Below are 21,501 nucleotides of genomic sequence, written 5' to 3'. Positions count from 1 at the left end.
CTCGTGCATGCATGATTTCATTTTTTCCTCACAGTGGTGCCGGTCACATCAGATTTTATTTGAAAGAAGAGGCTCAGAATGTGATTGCTCAGAACCACAGGGCTCGAAGTGGCCAGTGGCCAACAGTGACATCAGATCCGTCCTGACTGAGACTGGAATCGCAAGGCGTGGGTTTGAATCTGCTGTTGCCACTTACCAGCTGTGTGACCTTGGGCAAGTCACTGAGCTACTCTGTGCCTGGTTTTCTAGACATGAAGAGAGATCATAATAACGCCTCCCTTGCAGAGTTGTTATGACAATTAAATGGGCTACTGTGCACAACACACTTAACGCAGACATGGCGGCGGGAAGCATTTCAGAAACATTAGCTGCTATTATTGACCTGGCTGCAAAGGAATTCATTAAACCTGTGCTGACCCAGGAAATTCTCAGGCCACAGAGCCACAGAGCTTTGAGCAAGTTGAGGTCCTTTTGAGTGAGAATTTGTTTTTCTTGCTTAATTTAACAGTGTGCCACTTTTTTAGATCAACTTTTGCTCAAGCACTTGCTAATAGCTTTCATTGTTTTGTTTATAGTGCTTCTAACAAGTGTGGGTAATTCTCATTTGCATCTTTAGTAGACAATTTTCAAAACGTGTTGACAGTGCAGTTGGTTTTAGGAGACCTGGGTTTTATTTCTTTTTTGTCCTGTTTATCAGCATTTGAAAGGGCTTCAACAGCTCACAGCACATTCCCACTCATTCAGTCTAATTTAAGAGTCTCAGAGACCTCTCCCAGTAAGGAAGGCTAGTTCTCCCATCTCACAGACCCGGAAGCAAAAAGGTTGAGCACCTAGGGTCACTGAGCAAATAGGGGGGCTACTGTCATTACTATCATTCACTTTATTTCATGTAACAAACACATATAGTGCTAACTCTGGGCAGGGCACCAGTCCAGATGACTTTACAAATATTAACGGAAATTGTGATATAATTAATGCAGTCCATTTAGGCCCCATAACAACTCTATAGAGAGATACTATTATGTCCCCTACTTTACAGATGAGGAAACTGAGATGCAGAGACATTTAACAACTTGCTCAAGGTCACACGGTGAGGGGGAGGTATACTACACCACTACCCATGTGAACTTGGGCAACTTACTTCACCTTAATGGAGTTTTATTAAACACAGGTCCTCTGCACTCTTTGCAACCATCTTTTTATTGAGGTATATATTATTAAAGTTTCAGAGATGAGAAAACTGAAGTTCAAGGGTCCAGCGTCTGAGAGAGAGCTGGGGGTAGAGAGCTAGAATTAGAACCCAAGTCTGTCGATTCCCCTTGACTGCGGTCATGTGCTATGCATGGAAGTTAGTGATCATTTCTGAATCAAAATCCATTACTGCTGTCACTGCGTTGTTACTGTTATTTACAACAGAGGGATACCTCCCCCAAAATATGCAGGGAGAAAAATAACAATGATAAGAATACAACTGATTCTGTATTCAAGCCGCAGATCTAAACCTACACATAATTTACTCAACATTGCCCTGCAGTCACTTAAGCTGAGGAGAGACTGCTATAAATTCCAGTCTGCATACACTAATTTATTTCTTATTTATTTTATTGATACATATCTAGAGCTGCTCCGACACCTGCTCAAAAGCACTTGAAGCCCCAGGTGTAATTGAGTGGGGAGGAAGACCCTGATACAGACCCCCCCACACACACAACGAAAACTGGACCCCGCAGATTAGAACCATGCAGGTCAAATTAATTTTTTGTTACATTGAGATTAAACCCATACGTACTTCCCCACCCCCTTTTTTTTTCATAATATGCAAAACTGAAAGGTTGTTAAATGACTTATACTGCTTTTCTATCTTATTAAAGAACTGAGGAATATATTTCGATGATTAACTTTCATGAGAGCACAGGATTATTTTTCTGAGTCACAGAATGTCGAAAGATGAGCAAATTTTCTAATACAAACACATCGTCAGAAAGAAAATACAGAGGAGGAGAAAAAATGCTGCCATTTTCTTAGAGTGATTACCAAGGACCAAACGCTATGCTAGATGTTATGTACGAAAGGGGTAAATACCACTGAGTCCTCTGTATGGGAAACAAGATAAATTGGAAGAAAGGGTAGACATCCTTGTCCAAAGATCAAACTGTGCCCCAGGGAGGTAAAGGGACTTGTCCCAGGCCACTCGGCAAGCTGGTACTAGACTCTGCCCCTTTCCCTCGAAGGCTAATTTTAACACACCACTGAGCCTTAGCACTTGTCTGCATTCTTTCCTTTCTACCTCCGGTCCTCCAGTTAACTATCCTTGCATGTAGGGCATTAAGGTGCAGAAAGGCTACACCCTGAACTTGACACTGCTAAATTCCTGCAGAAACAGAGTTGAAAATCTGGGCCAAGCCTGTGTTCTTAGCATATACCTGCTGGTTTCTACATGGTGCCTGCATTTGTCTCCTAACTAGCTGACCAGGTTTGCAAGGAGATGCAGAAGGGGCAGGAGGCTCCAGCAGAAACTTATCCTGAACCCCAGATGCAGCCTGAGCATGGATTATATTTATTATAATTCTTCTTCCATTCTTCCCAATACCCAACAGAAGGCTATATTCTTGCCTTTTGCCTCTTGGGCTGAAAAAGCAGAGGCAGAAAGACAATTGGATTGAAGGTCAGATCCAACCCGGCTGAGCTGTAGTGACCGAACTTTGTTCTGCAGCCCCTCGCCACTGTGAAGGGAGTGGCTGGACTTCAGGGACACTCACCCACAGAACATGAAGATGGTGCTGGAGGTGGCATCATAGGGCAAAGGCAGCGTCTGCTGAAGGCACAGCTGCTCGCAACCGCCGTTGAAGCCATCAGAGCAGTCGATGCCCTTGGAGTGGTCGTAGCAGCCGGAGCCGTCCTTCATGGGCTTCAGCTCCTCAGGGCACTGCTCAGAGAGAAAGTAACAGGAAGGTTATGGCCCAGGAGGTGGCAGTTCCCATCACACCCTCTCCTCCCACCTTCTGAAATGGTGCACGAGCTGGGGATCGACGAGTACCTGACTAATAGCAGTGTGGCCTTGGATACATCCCTTTACCTGCCCTGAACCTCCGTATGCCTACCTGGAAAATGGGACTTTTAGAGTTGTGCCTCATGGAGTTGTGAGATGACATCTGCACAATGCTTCAAATGCTGTGGCTCATGAGACAACCACATAGCAAATATTAGTTGCTACTAATGTTGCTGGGACTGTCATCATAGTTGTGTTTATTATAATTGTCGAATAAGTTCTGTTGCTATAAAGGTCACTTAGAGAGGCAGCCAGGTGTATATTAAAGAGCTCCTATCCCAATATGAGGTTAAATTCAAATTCTTCCGCTTTTTCTTGTGAGATCCAGGGCAAGATGCTCTCTCTGAGCCTCCAATTCCTTATCTGTTAAATGGGCACAAATTAATTTGCTATGAAGCTTAAGTTGGACCATGGAAGTGCGCACCTTACTGAAAAAATATGGCATCAGTTTTGGACTTGTCAAATGTGAGTTCTCCTTCCTGTCTTCAATTTGTCATCACTTCTCTATCCTTGTACCTGGAGCCCTAAATGAGATACCTGCATATTCTCACAGCCTACAAAAGCCTCCTAACCAGTTTGCTGGCTTCCTCTACACCAGCGTCCCCAACCTTTTTGGCACCAGGGACTGGTGCTCCTATGATAATTTAACACCTGATAATCTGAGATGGAGCTGAGGCAATGATGCTAGTGCTGGGGAGCGGCTGCAAATGCAGATGAAGCTTCTCTTACTGGCCAGTGACTTACTTCCTGCTGTGTGGCCCCGTTACTAACAGGCATGGCCCAGTACCTGTCAGAGACCAGGAAGTTGAGGACCCCTGCTCTACAACATCCTCCTAATTGCCGTTGGAGTGACATTTCTAAGTAGCATCACTTTCCAGCTTAAATAAGTAAATTAATTTTAAGCAAGAACAACAGTGACTTGAATCTTCCTTAGAAGACAGCCAAGGTCCTCTGCAGATCATTTCAAATCCTCTGCGCAGCCATGTGCACGAAACCAAACGGCTGCCCTCTGGCCCCTAAGAAACCCCAATTAATTCCACCTTGAGTGACCTTGGCCGACTGTTCTTCTCCATGTGCCTGGCACCTGCTAAGTGCTCTGTGAGAGGAAGATTTTATACTGTAGGAACAACTGGTTATTGATTTAATTTAGTTTTCCATCACTTGATGAGGCCGAGCTCATCTCCAATCCAGCAGATGGAAAAACAGTTCCAAATCTCCAGCGTTTGCATAGAGAAAATGAGGTACTAGGTTTTAATTTCAGTCACCCTTCTGGCATTTCCTGCCCACAAAGATTATTACTCAGAGCCCGGCCCTCCTCATCCATCACTGGATATTGCTGATTAAAACATGCTCCCCCTCCCAACCAGCTCCCTGGTCCCTTTCCTCTCAATACCACCAAGTAACAAAACACGCACACACAAAAATTAATTTACAAAAAACACAGTAACAAACAAAAGGTCGGCCCTCTTGGAAATTAGATTTTGCGTCAGAAGAATTCATAATTACAAAGGCACAACAGAGTTCTTCGAGACATTTAAGAGTGGCGCCAGCAAGGGTGACGGAGAGGGGAGGTTACAAACGGCCTTTGTCAAACTGCAAAAAGGTTATAAAACTGGCTACATTTTGTGCTTAAAGAGAAAAATCAATTTTCCATGCGAGCAAAATGTTGTACATATTAATACAAGCTCAGAGAAAGCCTCTGCTTGTCTGGGAACATTCACTGCCAGACAGGAGAGCAGCTGGTCATGGGGTCATTTGGTGCCATTTGCCGGCACTGGAGCTGGGACCGTCTGTGTGCGGAGATTCGGGGATGCGTGCGCAGAGGAACAGATGACCTTCTCACCGCGAAACAGGAAATCATTGCTCACAGTTCTTCCCATCGCCCACTGATTCCCTAGCACTGTCGTTCTGTAAAAAAAAGTATTGGTTTTAAGACTGCTTCCTCTATGAATTCCTGCGCCTGGTCTTCCAGCTGGCATTTCGTTGAAATTGTATTGACACGATTTAATGAAAATAGTAAATATTTTGTTTCAAAAAAAAAGTATGGCCTATAACTGAGGCATATTCTAAACATTTCACCTGTTTTTATTTAGTTAATCCTTACAGCAAACACATGAGGTAGTGCAGTGGGCTAATGATGCTCCCGATTGATTTGGGGGGCCGTCTGTTACGCAGCAACAGATAGCTAAGACAGTGAGAGAAACGTATCAAGTGCTTCACAAAGTTCTCAGTAAATGGTCGTCGCTGTTATGGGTATTTTAATGAAACTGAGAATCTAGTTCGAGAGGTAAAAAATCTGCATACATCTGTCAGACAGAGAACTAGTTATAGAACTGGAGGGAGTAAAGTATAATTTGAAAGGAAAAATGAAAACTCTGCTAACATGAGTGACTGGGAAATACTGGGGTAGGGGGGGCTTGGCCAGGGGAGTCTTCTTAGCAAGAGGACGTGTCACTAGAGCAGGAGGGAGACATCCTAGTATGCCAGAAAGATGGGAACCTTTGCCCAGACACCACCACTCACCCATCTTGCAATCTTGGAGTCACAGTGTCCTCTCTTTACATGTGGGAAGAAGCTTGGAGACGAGAATATAACTAAAAGCAGGCCTAAAGTCCATACATGCTTTGTGACTCTGAGCATCTAGCAAGTGCTTCACCTTAGAGAGTCTCAGAATCCTCATTACTGGGATAGTAACTTCTCATTTGGAGGCATTTCTGGAAAGCCTATGAGAAAACAACCTATAGTGCCTGGCTCAGAACCAACTAAATATGGTAGTTGCATGTTTAATTTTTTTCAGGAAGTTGCTAAACATTTCCAAGATGATTGTACTATTTTAAATGCCCACCAGTGATGCATAAGCAATCCAGTTTCTCCACATCCTCATCAGTATTTGACACTGCCAATATTTTTTATCTTAGCTATCCTGATAGGCATTAGTTATATTTCATTGTGGTTTTAATTTACATTTATCTACTAGTTAATGATGCTGAACATCTTTTGTGTTTATTTTCCATCGGAATATTCTTTGCAGTGAAATGTCTCTTGATGTCTTTTCCTCATTTTCTAATTGGATTGTTCGTGTTTGTTATTTTCACTGTTAAATTTTCCAAGTTCTTTAGATATTCTAGACACGAGACTTTTGTTAGACATGTGGTTTGCAAATATTTTCTCTCTCTGTAACTTGTCTTCTTATCTTCAAATGGACTTTCACAGAGCAAATGTTTTTTGTTTTTTTTTTTTTGAATTCTGATAAAATAGAAGTTACCATTTTCTCTCTTTATGGATCAGACTTGGGAATCTAAGGACTTTTTGCCAAGCCCAAGTCCCATTGATTTTTCTCGCGCGTGCGCGCACACACGTGTGTGTGTGTGTGTGTGTGTGTGTGTGTGTGTGTGTGTTGTTCGTTCTTGAAGTATTATAGTGTTATGTTTTACAGTTAATTCTGTGATACATTTCCGGTTCATTTTTGTATGAGGCGTGAGACTTACATTGAGGTTTGATTTTTTTTTTTCCTATGAATGAGCCTTTTTGAAAAGGCTCCCTTTCTTCCATTAAATTTCTTTTTGCATCTTTGTGAAAAAACAAGTTGAGCTTATTTGTGTTGGTCATTCCTGGGTTTTCTACACTGCTTCATTGAACTATTTGTCTGTCTTTCCACTAATACCACATGCTCTTGAGTACTGTGGTTATGTAAGTCTAGAAATAGGATCAACTGACTTCTGCTTTTTTCTTTTTCAAAATAAGTTTTGCTTACCCTAGTTCCTTTGCCTTTCCATATAATTAAAAAAAAATCTGGTCTATATTTATAAAAAATCACATTGAGGTTTTGATATTATATTAAACCTTTACATACATTTGAGGAGAATGAAGATACTATACTGACTCTTTCAATCCATTTATACAATATGTGTCTCCATTTATTTGGATCTCTGCTGATTTATTTCATCAGTATTATGTAGTTTTTAGCATACATTGTTACAGGTGGAAAATTTTCAAATGGCCAACTTCTGTTTCCATTGTTTAATGTTAAACAAGGTGTAGTTCTAGGAGATCTTCTGTGCAAAGATATGGTAATGTTAAGGGTGTAGTTATCCTGTGTAAAGATGTGTTAATGGCCAGCCTCTGCTTCTGTAAACCTGCTTGCTCGCTGGAGGGGATTTTGGGGCTTTTTAAGCTATCCCTTCTGGAGGCTCAGGACTGATCTCTTCTAACCCTGCGTGGTAGAGAGTCAGTCACCAGCGGGCTAATAAAGGCTCACAATTCATCTCAATTGGCTCCGTGGGTCTTAGATTTGATTGCACCACAACAATATGTTTTGTTAGATTTACATCTAAGTATTTCATTATTTTGCAGGGATTGCAAATGGTACTTAAGTTTTTATTTCGGTGTCCACATATTCATTGCTGGTATATAAAAACATAATTGATGTTGCATATTTTCCTTGTGTTCTGAGCCCTTGCTTAACTCATTCATTACTTCTAGGAGTTTATATGTAAATTACTCGGCATTTTCTATTTAGATAATCATGTGATCTGCCAATACCCCTATTTCTTCCTTTCTGATCTATATGCCTTCTATTTCCTTTTCTTGCTTTATAAGTTACAATAAAAGGATATATCACTATGCTAGCTGTGTCCCATGAATTTTGATATTTTTCATTTCATTCAGCTCAGTGTCTTTTTTTAAAATTTCCCTCGAGACTTCCTCTTCGACCCATTGATTATTTAATAGTGTGTTGTGTAGTTTCCAAGTACTTACAGATTTTTCTGTTATATGTTATTGCTTTCTAGTTTGATTCTATTATGGCTAAAGAACACACTCTGTATGATTTGAATTTTTAAATTTGTTGAGAAATTTTTCATGGTCTAGGATATGGTCTATCTTGGCACATAACCCTTACGCACTTAAAAAGACTGTATTTTGTTGTTGCTGGGCAGCGTGTTCTATAAATGTTAACCAAAAGGTTGGTTGATAATGTTATTGTTATTCTATAACATTGCTAATTTCCTGTCTAATTGCTCAATTTCTGTTTTTTAAATTGTGTACTTAGTTCATTTGCATTTAATGTGATTATTGATATTTAGGGGCTTAAGTCTGCTGTTTTATTTTCTGTCTTCTGATCTCTGGTTTTCATTCCTCTGATTTATTTTTCTTGCCTTCCTGTGGGTGACTTAAACAGTTTTAGGATTCCATTTTAATTTCTTATAGTGTTTTTGAGTATATGTCTTTATATAGTTTCCAGTGGTTGTCCTAAGCATGCATAGCTTATCACAGCCTCCTGGTATCATTTTATCAGTTGAAGTGATATACAGAAATCTTACCTCCCTAATGTCCCTTATTCTCTCTCATGTATAACATAATTTTCTTAAATATTCCTTTAAATACATTTACAACCACATTAGCCATTGCAAACGTTTTTGCTTTAAACATTAAACATAATATAGAAAACTGAAGAAGAGAAAAAGGTCTATTACATTTACACATTTTTGCTAATTGTGTTCTTTCTTCCTTCCCAAGGCTCTAAGATTCCTTCTTTTATCATTTCTTTTCTGTTTGGGAAACTTTTGTTAGTCCTTTTTTTTTTTTTTGAGTAGGTTTGCTGTCAACAAATTCTTTGAGTTTTCTTTCATATGAGAATGTCTTGATTTTTTTTTTCATTCCTAAAAGATTTCATTAGACATAGGATTCTGTGTTGGCAGTTCTTTTTTATTCCACACTTGAAAAACGGGGTGTTGTTTCCTTCTGACTTCCACGGCTTCTCATGATAATTCTATAGTCATTCAAACTGTGTTTCTCCTTTACATAAGATGCCATTCCTCTCTGCTGTCAAGGCTTTATTTTTTTTCTTGAAAAACTAGAGTAGTTTCAGAAATCTGATGTGTTGGTGTGAATTTTTTTGTGTTTATCCTGATCAAAAATATATTCAGCTTTTTGAATCTGTATTATATGTCTTGTCAAATTTGAGAAGATTTTAGTCATTATTTATTTGAGTACTTTTTGAGTCCTGCTCTCTTTTTTCTCTCCTTTTGGGACCCTAATGACACAAATGTTAGATTTTTGTTTACAGTTGCACAAGATATTGAAACTGTGTTTATTTTCTTTTTCATTCTATTGCCTACTGATGTTTACAGTGAATAATTGCCATCTTTCTATCTTTAAGTTCACTAATTACTTCCTCTGTACTTCCCATTTGCTTTTGATTCAATACATTGTATGTCTTTAAAGATTTCAGTTATTGTATTTTTCAGTTCTATAATTTCCATTTGTCTTTCTTTTATTTCTTCTACTTTGTTAGAACTTCCTTTTATTTTAAATTTTGTGCTCATTTAAGCATTTTTACAATGGCTATTTTAACATATTTGTCAGTTAATTCTAATACTTCTGTTATTATTGGTTTTCTTCTTCCTGTTTTAGAATTCTGTTTGAGATCTCCCTGGTTCTTGATATGACAAGTAATTCTTGATGGAAGCCTGGACATTTAGGGTATTATGTTTTAATGGTGGACCTTCTTTAAAACTTTTACTTTATCTGGCTTTCTCTGACACTGCTACACAGGAAAAAGGGGAAGTGTACCTCATTATTGTCAGCGGGAGGTAGAACCCCAGTTTCCCCAGTTGGTCTCCACAAATAATCAAGAGAAGGCTCCTCAATAATGCTGAGAAGTGGTGGGAATCTGACTCCCTACTAGTATCTCACTAATATGTCCCCGGGTGGAAGTGGCAGGTGTGCCTAGTTACTGTTCCCCACTGGGACTCCCGTGATACCATGCAGGGGGTATAATGGGAGGGGAAAAGGCTTCATTACTACTTATTAATGGTCAATTGTCCTGACTTTTTACTAAGTCTTCTCTGGCAGTACCCCCAAAAGGGAGGGGAAGGGTGCCTCATTACTTCAGGTTGGGTGGACAGTTTAGGTTCTTCATGTAATCTCCACTAACACTGGATGGGCCTGGGATGGGAGTGGGGGATGGATCATCATCTCTCAGTGGGGATTAAAGTCTTGTCTCTTGGCCTTCTCTAACACCTCCCCAGCAGGGAGAGGGAAGGACTGTATTATTGTGTTATGAGTGGACAATTTTCCAGTAAGCCAGTATTAAATATTTACTTCTGATTCTGTTAACCAGGGTGTGGTAATCTGATCAAGGATATGCTAATGTAAACTGTTAACCAGGGTGTGGTGATCTGCTCAGGGATGTGCTGGTGGCTATATAAACCGCCTCTTCTGGGAGCTCGGAGCTGATCTGTTCTAACCCTGCCTCGTAGAGAGTCAGTCGTCGGCCGGCTAATAAAGGCTCACAATTCATCTCAATTGGCTCCACGGGTCTTGGATTTGATCGCACCACAACATTTGATCGTCTCATTACAGCCTGGAAAGGATGGAAGTCTAGCTCCTACTTGGCCTTTGTTAGCATGGGTGGAGAAGGGGCAAGGTTTTCTGTGATGTTTGGCTGGAGTAGAATAGTTATTGTTTAAAATTTTGTCTTGTGAGGCTGCCCTTTTTCTGGTACTCTGGCTAAAGAGAGCAGGCTTTTGCAATTGTGTGTGTTTGTTTTTTGTTGGAAAATATGTGGGGGGGAAAAACCCCAAGGCCGTGACCATATCTGTCTTTGAGTCCCCTAGCTGATTAGCCTACTTTTCTCCACTTTTCACAGTCCTATGTTTGTTTTATATATACCCTGCAGAGTTTTTAGTTGTATGCAGTGGAAGGAATAGAGAAAAGACATCTACTCCCCTACAGCCTGTTTTTGCAAAGCCCTAGAGTAAGAATGTTTTCTTACATTTTTAAAGTTTTTTTTTTTTTTTCCAGAGAGAATATAAGACAGACAAACAATAAAAACACCACTGGTGACTATTTGCTACATGGTCCTTATACAAAAAAAAGTTGCTGATCCTCCAACTTCAGCCATGGAAGGCATCTTGAGTTTATTCTAAGTACAATGACTAGAAGGCATTGGAGGGTTGTTGGCAGGAGAGTGAAGTGATTTGATTTGGTACTTTAAAGAGATTACTGAAGTTAGCGAATTCGATTATCTGTAAGCACTTTCTTAAAGTTCATCAAAGGAGCCTTGGGAGGCAGGCTCTGTGGGACTAGAAGTGGGCAGAAGAAAGGGGCAGGTTTATCCCATAATACCCTATTCCCTGGAGGGCTGCTCCTTTGCCCCAGGTTATATAGTAAGTAGGTGAGAGAGTTGAAGGTCGGGGGTCTAATCCAAATCAGCTGGGCTCCAGGGCTTCACAGTCTTCATTCTGGTCCATTCAGGAGGGCCCACAGGGAGACCCTGGGCCTGGGTCCTGGAGCCTTAAGGCCTTGAAGATCTAACTGGGGAGGGGACATCTGGAGGATTCCCAGATGCTCCCATCACTGGCTAGCCCTGCCCTGCTCCCCCCAACTCTTTTCTCCATCTCCCGTGCCTGTTCTCCCTCCCTTCCAGCCCGACTTTTCATCAGTACCAAGCCATTTGTTTCTGTTTGTAATTATACATTCTAATGTTCATTAATTTTGAAATGCAAATTGCTCCAAGTACAAAATTTGTAATAAGCTGTTCAACCCACCCTCAGTTCTAAAAGGTAGGCCAGCTGCTCGGAGAAGAAAGAAAAACAACCAACTTACAGAACAGAATAGCTTTTCCTGGGGCTTGAGTGACTCTTACAGCAAATAAGCCCAAGGCATTTCCTGATCCTGCTGGAGAAAAAGCCCTCCGCCCCTCAGGCTCTGGAAGAAGTTAGTAAGGCCATTCTCTGGCACCTTGGCCTGAGAGGCAGGATGGGATAAAGGGAAGAACTCTACGCTTTGACCCAGCCTCTTACTGGTTGTCACATTAAGCTAGTTATGAGGTTTCTCTGGGCCTCAGTTTATCCATCTGGAAGACAGTGACAATTACGAAACCATCCCAAAAGTTGGTGTGGCAGAAAAATGGATGATGAAGAGCAGGCAGATCCTAGTAAGCCTTCAGTAAATGCGACTGAATGGTCTCCAAAGAGCAGAGTTTGTTCTGCCTGGCTTCATCTCTAACTGGCTGGGTGGCTTCAGGTAAGCACACCGCTCTCTGAGTCTGTTTCTTCTGCTATAAAATGAAGGAATTGGACAATAAGAATTTGGAGATCTTTTATCCCTGAGCTGCTAGATATTCATCAAAACAACTATGACTTGTGAAAAGGGGAGAAGTAGCTCTAAAGTATTTCAGAAGAAATTGGAGAATTTCCTTTGAATGAGCGAGCACACTTTAACAAATTGCAAGGATACCTGTAGTCCTGCCTGACTATGGGTAAAGCCTTGTCATCCTCCACACGCTCCACAATCATTTGGTTGCTCTCTCATCACCGGTGCAAGTGGAATGATAGCACTAGCTCCCAAGAACAGTACCACTCCTAGCACTGTCTCATCAGATCATGGTAAAGATGAAATGAGACAACGAGACAATAGTGCTATCACTGGTGAATGAAAGGCCCAGCACACTGTCAGCTGCATAGGATCCCATAATTAAGGGATGTCCACCCACTTCCCTCCTGTGTACCTTTGGTCCTCTAAACCTCAGTTTCTACATCTCTACACTGAAGAGAGGAACTTTGACCTCCCTGGGTTTGTGAGAGAACCAAACCAGATCCCCAACCTGTTACCTGTCTGCCACAATGGCAGGTGCTCAAAAAATGATAACTGCTGCTGTGGATATCTGCTTACATTCTCCCAAAGAGGAAATACACCCAAGAGCAATGGGAGGGGACCCCATACATGCGGAGGGTAGGAGGAATACTGCCATAAGCTGCTTTTGCTCTTTCCAACAATGCTAAGATAGGACCAGTACCATCCTTTTCATTTTGCAGATGAAGAAACTAAAGCCCAGAGTGGCCAAGTGACTTGACCGAGGTCGCATGGCAAGGGAGAGGTATACTGTGTCCACCATTAAAGTGCCTCATTGCAAATGAGGTACTCTTTCCCTTGATCTACATGGAGGTGGCCTGCCTGTGATGTTGCAAGTGGTTCAGACTGGCTAAGGTTACACAAGAATTCCGAAACCTTGTGGGAAGGTCACTGTGATGGGTAATGAGTGGACTCAGGTTGCTAGCAATATAGTCTTGGATGTACAGATCAGATAGATCAGTATAGATCAGACATAGGATCCTGAGAAGAATAGGAAGGGAAGGAAGCAAGAACAGAAATGAAATGGATATTTCTTGGGCACCTACCATGTGCTGGATATTTTCCCAGATGCTGTCTCTTCAAATCCCCAAAGCAAAGCTCAGAGGCACCTCTAAGATACACCTGTTTTGCAGGCAAAGTTACTGAAGATATATCATATAAGCTACGGGCTGCTGAGTTCTTCACTTTTTCATTAGAGACTGAGTTGGCCTGGTTCTCCTTGTCCCAGGAGGGGGAAGCAGAAAAGGCCCTGGCAGTTCTCAATCCCCCTCCCCTCCCCCTCCTCAGCCTCAATCTGTCAACAAGGCCACCTAGCCTGTCTGTCACTGGCAACATTTATTTGGACAACCAGACCAGTCAAGAGCCCATTATTACTAGGAGTTTTAATCAGCTCATGCCAATTCAGCTGCTGCTCAATTTGCACTGGCTGTGAGGCTGACGTGGAGGGAAGGAGTGGGCATGCAAGAAGGATCACAAGGATCAACAATCCTAGGTAAGGTAAGACTGCCTCTACAGGGACCACCAGGGGGCCTCGAACTTTAAATCGAGGAGGCAGAGCCTGTCCCCAGACCTAGGGGAGCTCCCTGCCATACAGTCCAAGCCACCCTGCCTCACCTATCCCTCCACATGGGTCTGGAAACCATCCAGCCAAATACCCAGAAGCACCTGTTCCATGCAGGGCCCAACTTCAGTACCTCTGTCCATGCTCTGCCCTCAGCCAGGCCCACCCTCCTCTTCAAAAAGATTCATATATATCCTATAAGTTACAGCTCAAGCATCCTCCCTCCATGGGTTCTTTCTTGACCTCCGGAAGCTGAGAGCTGCTGAGGAGACAGAAAGAAATGAAGTCACACACCGCTAGCTGTGTGACTTTGGACAAGTCGATACACCTTTCTGATTTGGGTTTCCCCATTTGAAGATGGACTTGATAATAAAATTTTTGGAATGTAATAAAACGTTTGTTTGCATTGTTTAGTTCCAGCTTGAGTTCCAGTGAAATACCAACAAGCCATTGCCCCGCCCCACCCCCATGCCAGCCGTCTGAGCGGAGCTGCATAAGACACAGACTGAAGACGTGAGGAAGGAAATTCAGATGCTCTGGGCACCTGCTGTGGACCAGGCGTCAAACTACATGTTTTCCTTATTCTACTCCTGAAGGCCCACGATTCTGTGAGCTTGCTATTATTACTCCAATTTTGCAGAAGAGGAAATAGGCTTTGAGGCCAGAAGCTCCTTTGCCATGTCGTTCTGCTTTCGAGTGGCGGAGCCAGGGTACAAACATGGCTTGTGACTCTAAACCCATGCCCTCTCCACCGCACCAATATGCATCTTTCCTATGGAGACTATGGAGACACAAAGAGGTAGGAGGCATGGGGTCCCTGAGTCATAGGAGATTGAAGACCAACTGGAGAAATTGAGAAAAGCCTGAGAGGACAGTTAGTCATGGTTCGAGATAGCTTATGCTCAAGAACAGTGCTGAATGGCAACAGAGCTGTGGGTACTTCTCTTCCTTTCTCTAGCCCTCCATCTTCCACCTGTTCAATGAGAAAGGTGACAGCTGGTCTCTAGGACCTTACAGCTTGCGCATCCTATGGTTCTCTGCAAGAGGATGACAGAAATTCCAAGGGAGGTCAGGTGGTAGATTCTAGTAGTAGGTGGCACGTGAGCTGGGGACCAGGGTAGCAACCTGAGAACATGGCTTGCAGCTCAACCCCAGAGCCTCTTCGAATGGCTGGTCATCCTGCTGGGAGTCATCAAGCCTTTCTACAACTCTCTGGAGCTCCCCAGGGCTCTGCATGGAGTGGGTGATCAGTTTAGCAATAGCCTTTCCGAAGTCTACTGCCCTCCAGGTCACCAAGCTTATGAAGACTTAGCCACGGCCCTCGCCACAGCCCTCAAAGTGGGTGGGCATGGGAAGAAAAATAAGTATGCACGTTCTTATAGTCCTTAAAGTTTCTTGTATGGAAAAACAAGCACTGAGGGCTGAGAGAAGTGAGGCCAAGGAATGCTTCCCCAAGCAAATCTGCCAGGAGGCCTGAAGAACGTCTATTCAATAACTGTCTGGTGACGATAACAAATCGCCTTTGCATAGCTCATTAATAACAATAATAGCTAACACTTAACAGCGCTTAGCGTGTGCCAGGCACTGTTCTAAATGTGTTATGAATATTAACTCATGATATTAAATACAGCCCGATGCCATAGGTGCTACTATTCTACTCATGACGTGGACTTTTCGATACATGCTAGGTGTCACAGCCTGGTTTCCTTTCCCCATCCTTTGTAACTAAAAACTCAATTTGCAGCTTGCAGCTACCTCCTCGCACCGCACCTCCTCATTGATCCCCTGGACTCTGCCTGAGAAACGATTTTATAAGCTGGCTAGCTTTGAAAAGCATGGAGCAGCAACCGTTGAACATATGCTTCTATGGGTGTATATTTATTCATCATATGTTAAGTGTAATTTGAGGCATTTTGCATATTTTATTTATTTATTTTTGTCACAGAGAGCAATTTAAGAGAAGGAAAAAGAAGAAAAAAAAAGTCTACCTCTAAATAGAGACAGATGCCCCATGTGTTGGACCCTGAGGTTCCCCAAGTCCATTGTTTTGAGAAGAGAGGTGGGCGGTGTCAGGAAACTCGCAAGCACTGAGAATTAAGCACCAACTGTGACGCTCTCACCTCTCCGCACCCACAGTGAAGCATTAACCCCAGGGCAGGGTGCTTCAAGCCTTTATTTTCAAGACCTCTCCAATGGCCTTCTGGCACCGCCCTCTAGCTGCTATTTACTGAGTACTAAACACCAGCCAGATGCTGAGATAAGTGCTCACCACCTCCTCCCCAACACGAGCTCTCCAGGCACCCCAGGACTCAGTGTGTTGTGCCCATGAGCCACTGACATATTATTGTCCAATGTTATCCGCTACTGCAACAGGGCCCTGTGCTCCAGAAAGCCCGCGCCTAGACCGGTACCCTCAACATTCCGAAGATCAAGGTTACTAGAGTCGCTCAGATCTGGGCTGGGCTCTGATGCTGCCCGTCTCTATATGAGTGACACTGGGCACATCGCTTCCCTTCACGTTCACATAATGGGGATGGCGATGCCATTTGGTTTGGATGCTGTGCAGATTCCCAGATCCAAAGTTACACTTAACAGCAGCTCGAGAGACATTTGTTCTTTCTCTCTCTACCCTCATCCCCTGCCTAAAAGGTTTCTCTCTCACCCAGAATGAACTCAGGATGTAGCATTTTAAAATATGCCTTAGGAAAAGACTGCAAGGGAAAAAAAAAATAATAATACGCTCATGCGGGCGCCAAAGATTCAAAGGACAGAACGCAGTGGCTTAGGCCAGGATTTATACCAGCGGGAATCAATAGGAATGGAGAAAGTTCATCCTGAGCACATGGGGAAAAGAGACACCTGTAAGGTAAATGTGTGGCATGCCGAGAGAGGTTTTAAAAGCAAGCCTTTATTGGGAGAGGGCTCCCGGGTGAGGTTCACTGGTCCAGAGAGGAGAGGAGCCAGAGAAGTCACACCCTGGGATGAGAGGGCATAGTTTTTATAGGGTTATGTGGGGGTAGGGTATAGAATGGGGAGTGTCAGTTGAGCATCTAGGTTGGAGTAGTGGCGCCAGGGCTTTAGGGTGGGCCCTTATCAGTTGGGCATCTGGATTCTGACGTCAGGCTGGGAAGTCTTCAGGCAGGTATCTGGCTGGCCCTCCCCCGCCAACCTAACAGCACCTACATTTGGTTCACGGTTGTAGGACCTGAAGAGTCATTTTTTGATTCTGTAAAAAGGCTGTGAGCTCTCTTCTAGCCAAGACATACTACATGGTTGTAACTCTGGGGCCTTGCTCAGTGTCCAGCACACAGATCTACTGTGTTGCATTCTGAATGCAGCTAAAATTTGAGTAACACTGTGGATGAGCAGAGATGCCCAATCTTTGCTTCGATCAATGCAGATCAGTTTTCTTAGCTTAGTGAGACGTATGGAAGGCTGGAGAACCCATCACCGACAATCAAAAATAAATAAATAAAACTGTTCTATGTGGACATAGGTGAGGACACTATAAAGAAAAAATAAGGGACATGTCAGGGTTGTGACTACTTCTACGAAGGAAGAAGGGGTGACAATGGGAAATGGAGATGCAGTGAGTGCACTGGGGGAAGAAGGGTTTCCGAGGGGCAGGTGACATCCTGATTCTCGAGTTGGGTGATGGCTAGATAAGCATCACTAACTTACTGTTGATGAAACTGTATGTCATGTTTCACACTTTTTTCTATGCATATATTTCACAATAAAATCACTAAATACAAAAAAGAAGACCTACTTACTAAAAGGAAGTACCCACATGTTAATGGTAGTTATTGGAGGTCATATAACTACGGGTGGTATATCTTGCCTTTCTTCTCTCTCTGAAGTCTAAACATTCTTATATGTATATAAGTTTATAATTGAAACAAGTAAGTTTTTAGATGAAATGCCTGATTATCTAAACAAGGCAACAACAAAATCACACAGGTTTGGGTACAGACACTCCTGCTTGAATTCCACCATATGGAGGACCCTGTGTTGTCTAAGGTTTTGCATGAAAAAACAGCTCTCTGGAGAAGGGGTGTGGGGAGCACAGTCCTACTGGTTGCCACTTAGGCTGATCTTCAGGGTCTTCCCTCTAGTTCCCTCTAGTGACTCAAGCATGGCTTTGATATGTGGGGTGTTGCGGGGGAAGGAAGGAGCCCCTGAGAGAATCAAGTTCAACTCTCTGAGTTCACAGGAAACATAAAAGGCTTCACAAAAGATGCACGATAGGTAGAGCCATGTTGAGAAACAGGGCTGTTTAGTACTTAGGTTTAGATCACACCATGATAGCTGGCTCCTAAAGTCACCTCTCCTTGCAATGGTCATGAGGAAAATCTTAAAGATCAGTGAAAGCCCGAACAGGATCCCATGGTTCCTGAGTCACCAAGCTCCTTTCTGTCTGATAGGAACTCGCCCTGGGAAAGGAGTTTACAGAAGGGGGTCCAGCTGGTGCCGGTTATGTGCTCTGGGCTTAGCCAAGAACGTCACAAGGTGCAGGGATCATTCCCAGGTTATGGATAAGAAAACAGAGGCTCAGATATATTCAGCAATTTGCTCCAAGTCACATAACTTCCCAGTGATAGGGATGGAGTTTGAACCCAATTCTGTATTACAGCCAAGTCGCTCTTCCCACTGGACCAGAATTCTAATTATCTAGCCATCATCCCCACAAACATATATAACTGTATCCAGTGAGAAGAAAGGCTAGCAAGTATTTTGTGAAAACTTTTCATTGTTTGCTACATCAAAGCTAATAGTTTCCGAGATTGGAACCCATGGCGGGGGTCCAGTTATTCTTTTCCTGTACCCTAAACTAACTGTTTCTCACCCACGGACAAGTTCTCTGGCCTCCAAGAATATCTGGGCTGGTGGTTAAAGACTAATCAAGCCAGGGTCCATGAAAGCTGGTCAATATAAGAAAGAGGATAAAATTTCAAATTAATAATAATGAAGAGGAAGAGGAGGAAGATGCTGTAATTTGTCATACATGTATCTCCAAAACCCATGACAAAAGACAAAAGAAGGATGTTACAATATATGGAAAAAGGAGTCCTCGACTAGAATTTAGGACACCTGGCTTCAAGCCACACATAGCTCTCATGCTTTTGGACTCAATTTGCTCATCTTTATTTTTTACATAAGGTTTAAATATTGTTCAGATCAAGTTAGGGAGCCAGTTGTCTTAAAAAGAACAAAAAGGGGAAATGCTTTTAGAAAGTGTGTATAAAGACATGCAGTTCTAACATAGAAAGTTGCCTGTATGCTTTTTATTCGTTTATTTTTAAACTTATATATATACATTCTTATTTATATTTACATATGTAGAGGGGGAAAATATGTAAAAAAGATAGCTATAGAGACCAAAGTGTGGCAGGGTTACCTCTAACGTGAGTGAGTGGTAGAAAAAGAGAACCTTGTTTTTTATTTCTCTTTATACATTTCAGCAGTGTTTGAATGTGCTTTATTTTATTTTAAAATGAGCCTGAGCTACTGAACGACAACAACAGAAAAAAAAAAAATTAAAAGAAAAGAAGACCGAAGGTTGGATAGTGAAAATACCTATAAAAGCAAAAATTCTATTGTAATAAAGATGAATACAATTTTTCTGGGCTTTCATTTTAGAGCTAGAAAAAAAAGAGCGTTCAACTACCAGTGTTCCAACGGCTACGGACTTTCCTTCATAGGCACCCAGCACGTCCACCAAGAACTTCGCAGGCTCCGCCCCTGACCCTCTCGCACCCCCAGGAGGTGACGCCCCACAGTCTCATTCACTCTTCCTGCGCTGTGCCTCCGCATGTGGACTCTTCCCCACATGTACCTTGCACACTTCACCAGTCTCTGCTACCCAAAGCACTACTTTTATTTTATCACTCCTCGGTCCCAAAAACCCACCTGGCCAAACACCCCCTGCTGCCCTTGAACTGCATCTTGAAAGAATACCAGCACCCTAAAACAGGAATAGTCTCAAAAACCTGAAGTGGTGTTGCTCCTTTAAGGAAAAAAAAAAAAAATTCCCTCCCATGCTTTTCCCAAATTATAGAACATGGGAAATTTGAAAATTGTCCTTACAGACTTCCGGAAATCTATTCTAAAGAAACAACTCAAAGCACAGAAAAGCCGTGTGCCCAAAGATGCTCAGAGCAACCTTATTTATACTAGACTCAGGTTGGAAACACTCAAAATGTCCATTGACAAGACAAAGTAAACAATGGCATGTTCCCCTCCATGGGATGTTAGACAACCACTATGAATGATGTTTATGAAGAATTCACCCCGTTTAAGGAGGAGGGTTCCGGTATCAGGCTGCTTGCCTCACATTCTCTGTGTGGACCTGTGTGAGCTACTTAAGTTCTCTCTGCCTCAGTTTCCTCATCGGGAAGAAAAAAGAATAACGAGACCCATCTCAGAGGCTTCGGAATATAACGAGCACCCAGGCAATCCCAGCTCTCATCGCCACCACCGCCACCATCATGATCCCTGCATGAAATATCAGATAATAATAATAATAATAATAATAATAATAATAATAATAATAGCAATTGTGTTTCCTGCCTACTCGGGGCCAGGTGCTGGCCCATTTCGTATGCGTTATCTCAGTCCTAAAGCAGCTTTGTCAGGCATTATTATCCTCATTTTACTCTATAGGAACCTGAGACTCAAAAGCCTTAAGTGATCTATCCCAAGGCCACACAGCTAGTGTGTGACAGAGCAAGTTTTTAGTGCTGGAAACTGTGCTCTTAAACACTACACAGACCTCCTGGAGGTGGAGGTGCTAGTGGGGTAAAAAAAAAAGAAAAAAGAAAAAACAAACCACATTCTCTCCAAAGCTAAAAGGTGCTTGAAGAAGGGGCATGAAGCAACTAGAATGGCAATGTCACTCCAGAGATGCTTACAAAAGGGGTGGGGATTTTTCCCCTGAATATTTACTTTTCCACCAAGCTCCATGATACTTTTTCTGCCCTCAGGCCTTTCCAATATTAGAAACCATTGCCTTTTGAGAATAGACATTCACGTGGTCATAGATTTCGGGAATTGAAGGATACTTTAGCAATTCATCAGCCTCTCTCCAGGAGAGTCTCAAAATCCTTTGCCAGGTTCCAGGGTACAGAGTAAACAAATGGCAGACTCCTTCCCTGAAGAAATTTATTCTGGGCTTGCAGCCAACAGGTGGTGGAACCAGGACTGTGGCTCCCACTTCCTGTCTCCTGGGTGGGGGGTGGGGGGCGGTGTCCTCTCCTCCACACCATTCTTCCGGAATCAAAGGGTTAAACCCATTATTTCAGGAGGGAGGGGGTGGGGCTTCTTGCTGACTTTAACAGATAAGGACTGCCACACAATAAAAGCAGCTTACCAGAAATACCATCAGACCCAGCAGATCTGAGTCCCAAAGAAATAAGATGAAGCGGGGAAATAAAGAAGGCTTCAAATGTCACAGGAAGAATAAAATATGACCGTCATAAAAGGGTGCATAGGCTTTATGTGAATGCCACACATTATAAACTTGGAAACTCCACAGCTGCCCCCCCACCCCCACCCCCACCCCAACCCAGAAAGGAGGAAGCCTCCACTGAATGTTCACAAAGGACAGATGCAAATACAGAGCTCCCAACTGAGGGATGACCCCATTCCTTTCGCACCCCCAAAGTCTGAGCCTTGTGTGCAGGCACTGAGTAACGCCTCCAGCTCCAATGTCCCTCTTTTCTGACCATCCCCACCCCCTTTCCAAGACGCATTC

At 42.8% G+C, this 21,501-nt stretch overlaps 1 protein-coding gene across 11 annotated transcripts in view; it reads right to left on the bottom strand.

Moving 5' to 3' along the window:
• The window catches only part of ASTN2 (astrotactin 2), a 900,155-nt gene that overhangs the window by 298,102 nt on the left and 580,552 nt on the right, over positions 1 to 21,501 (bottom strand). For all 11 annotated transcript variants that reach the window (XM_036238510.1, XM_036238511.1, XM_036238512.1 and 8 more), the window contains one exon: positions 2,760 to 2,926. In XM_036238510.1, coding sequence (XP_036094403.1) covers positions 2,760 to 2,926 — 167 coding nt within the window. The remainder of the gene's footprint in view (positions 1 to 2,759; positions 2,927 to 21,501) is intronic.

This window comes from Rousettus aegyptiacus, unplaced genomic scaffold (assembly GCF_014176215.1).
Source record: "Rousettus aegyptiacus isolate mRouAeg1 unplaced genomic scaffold, mRouAeg1.p scaffold_m13_p_3, whole genome shotgun sequence".
Taxonomy (NCBI): Eukaryota; Metazoa; Chordata; class Mammalia; order Chiroptera; family Pteropodidae; genus Rousettus; species Rousettus aegyptiacus.
Note: the sequence above shows the minus strand (reverse complement) of the source record. Positions and strands in the feature narration are given on the sequence as shown.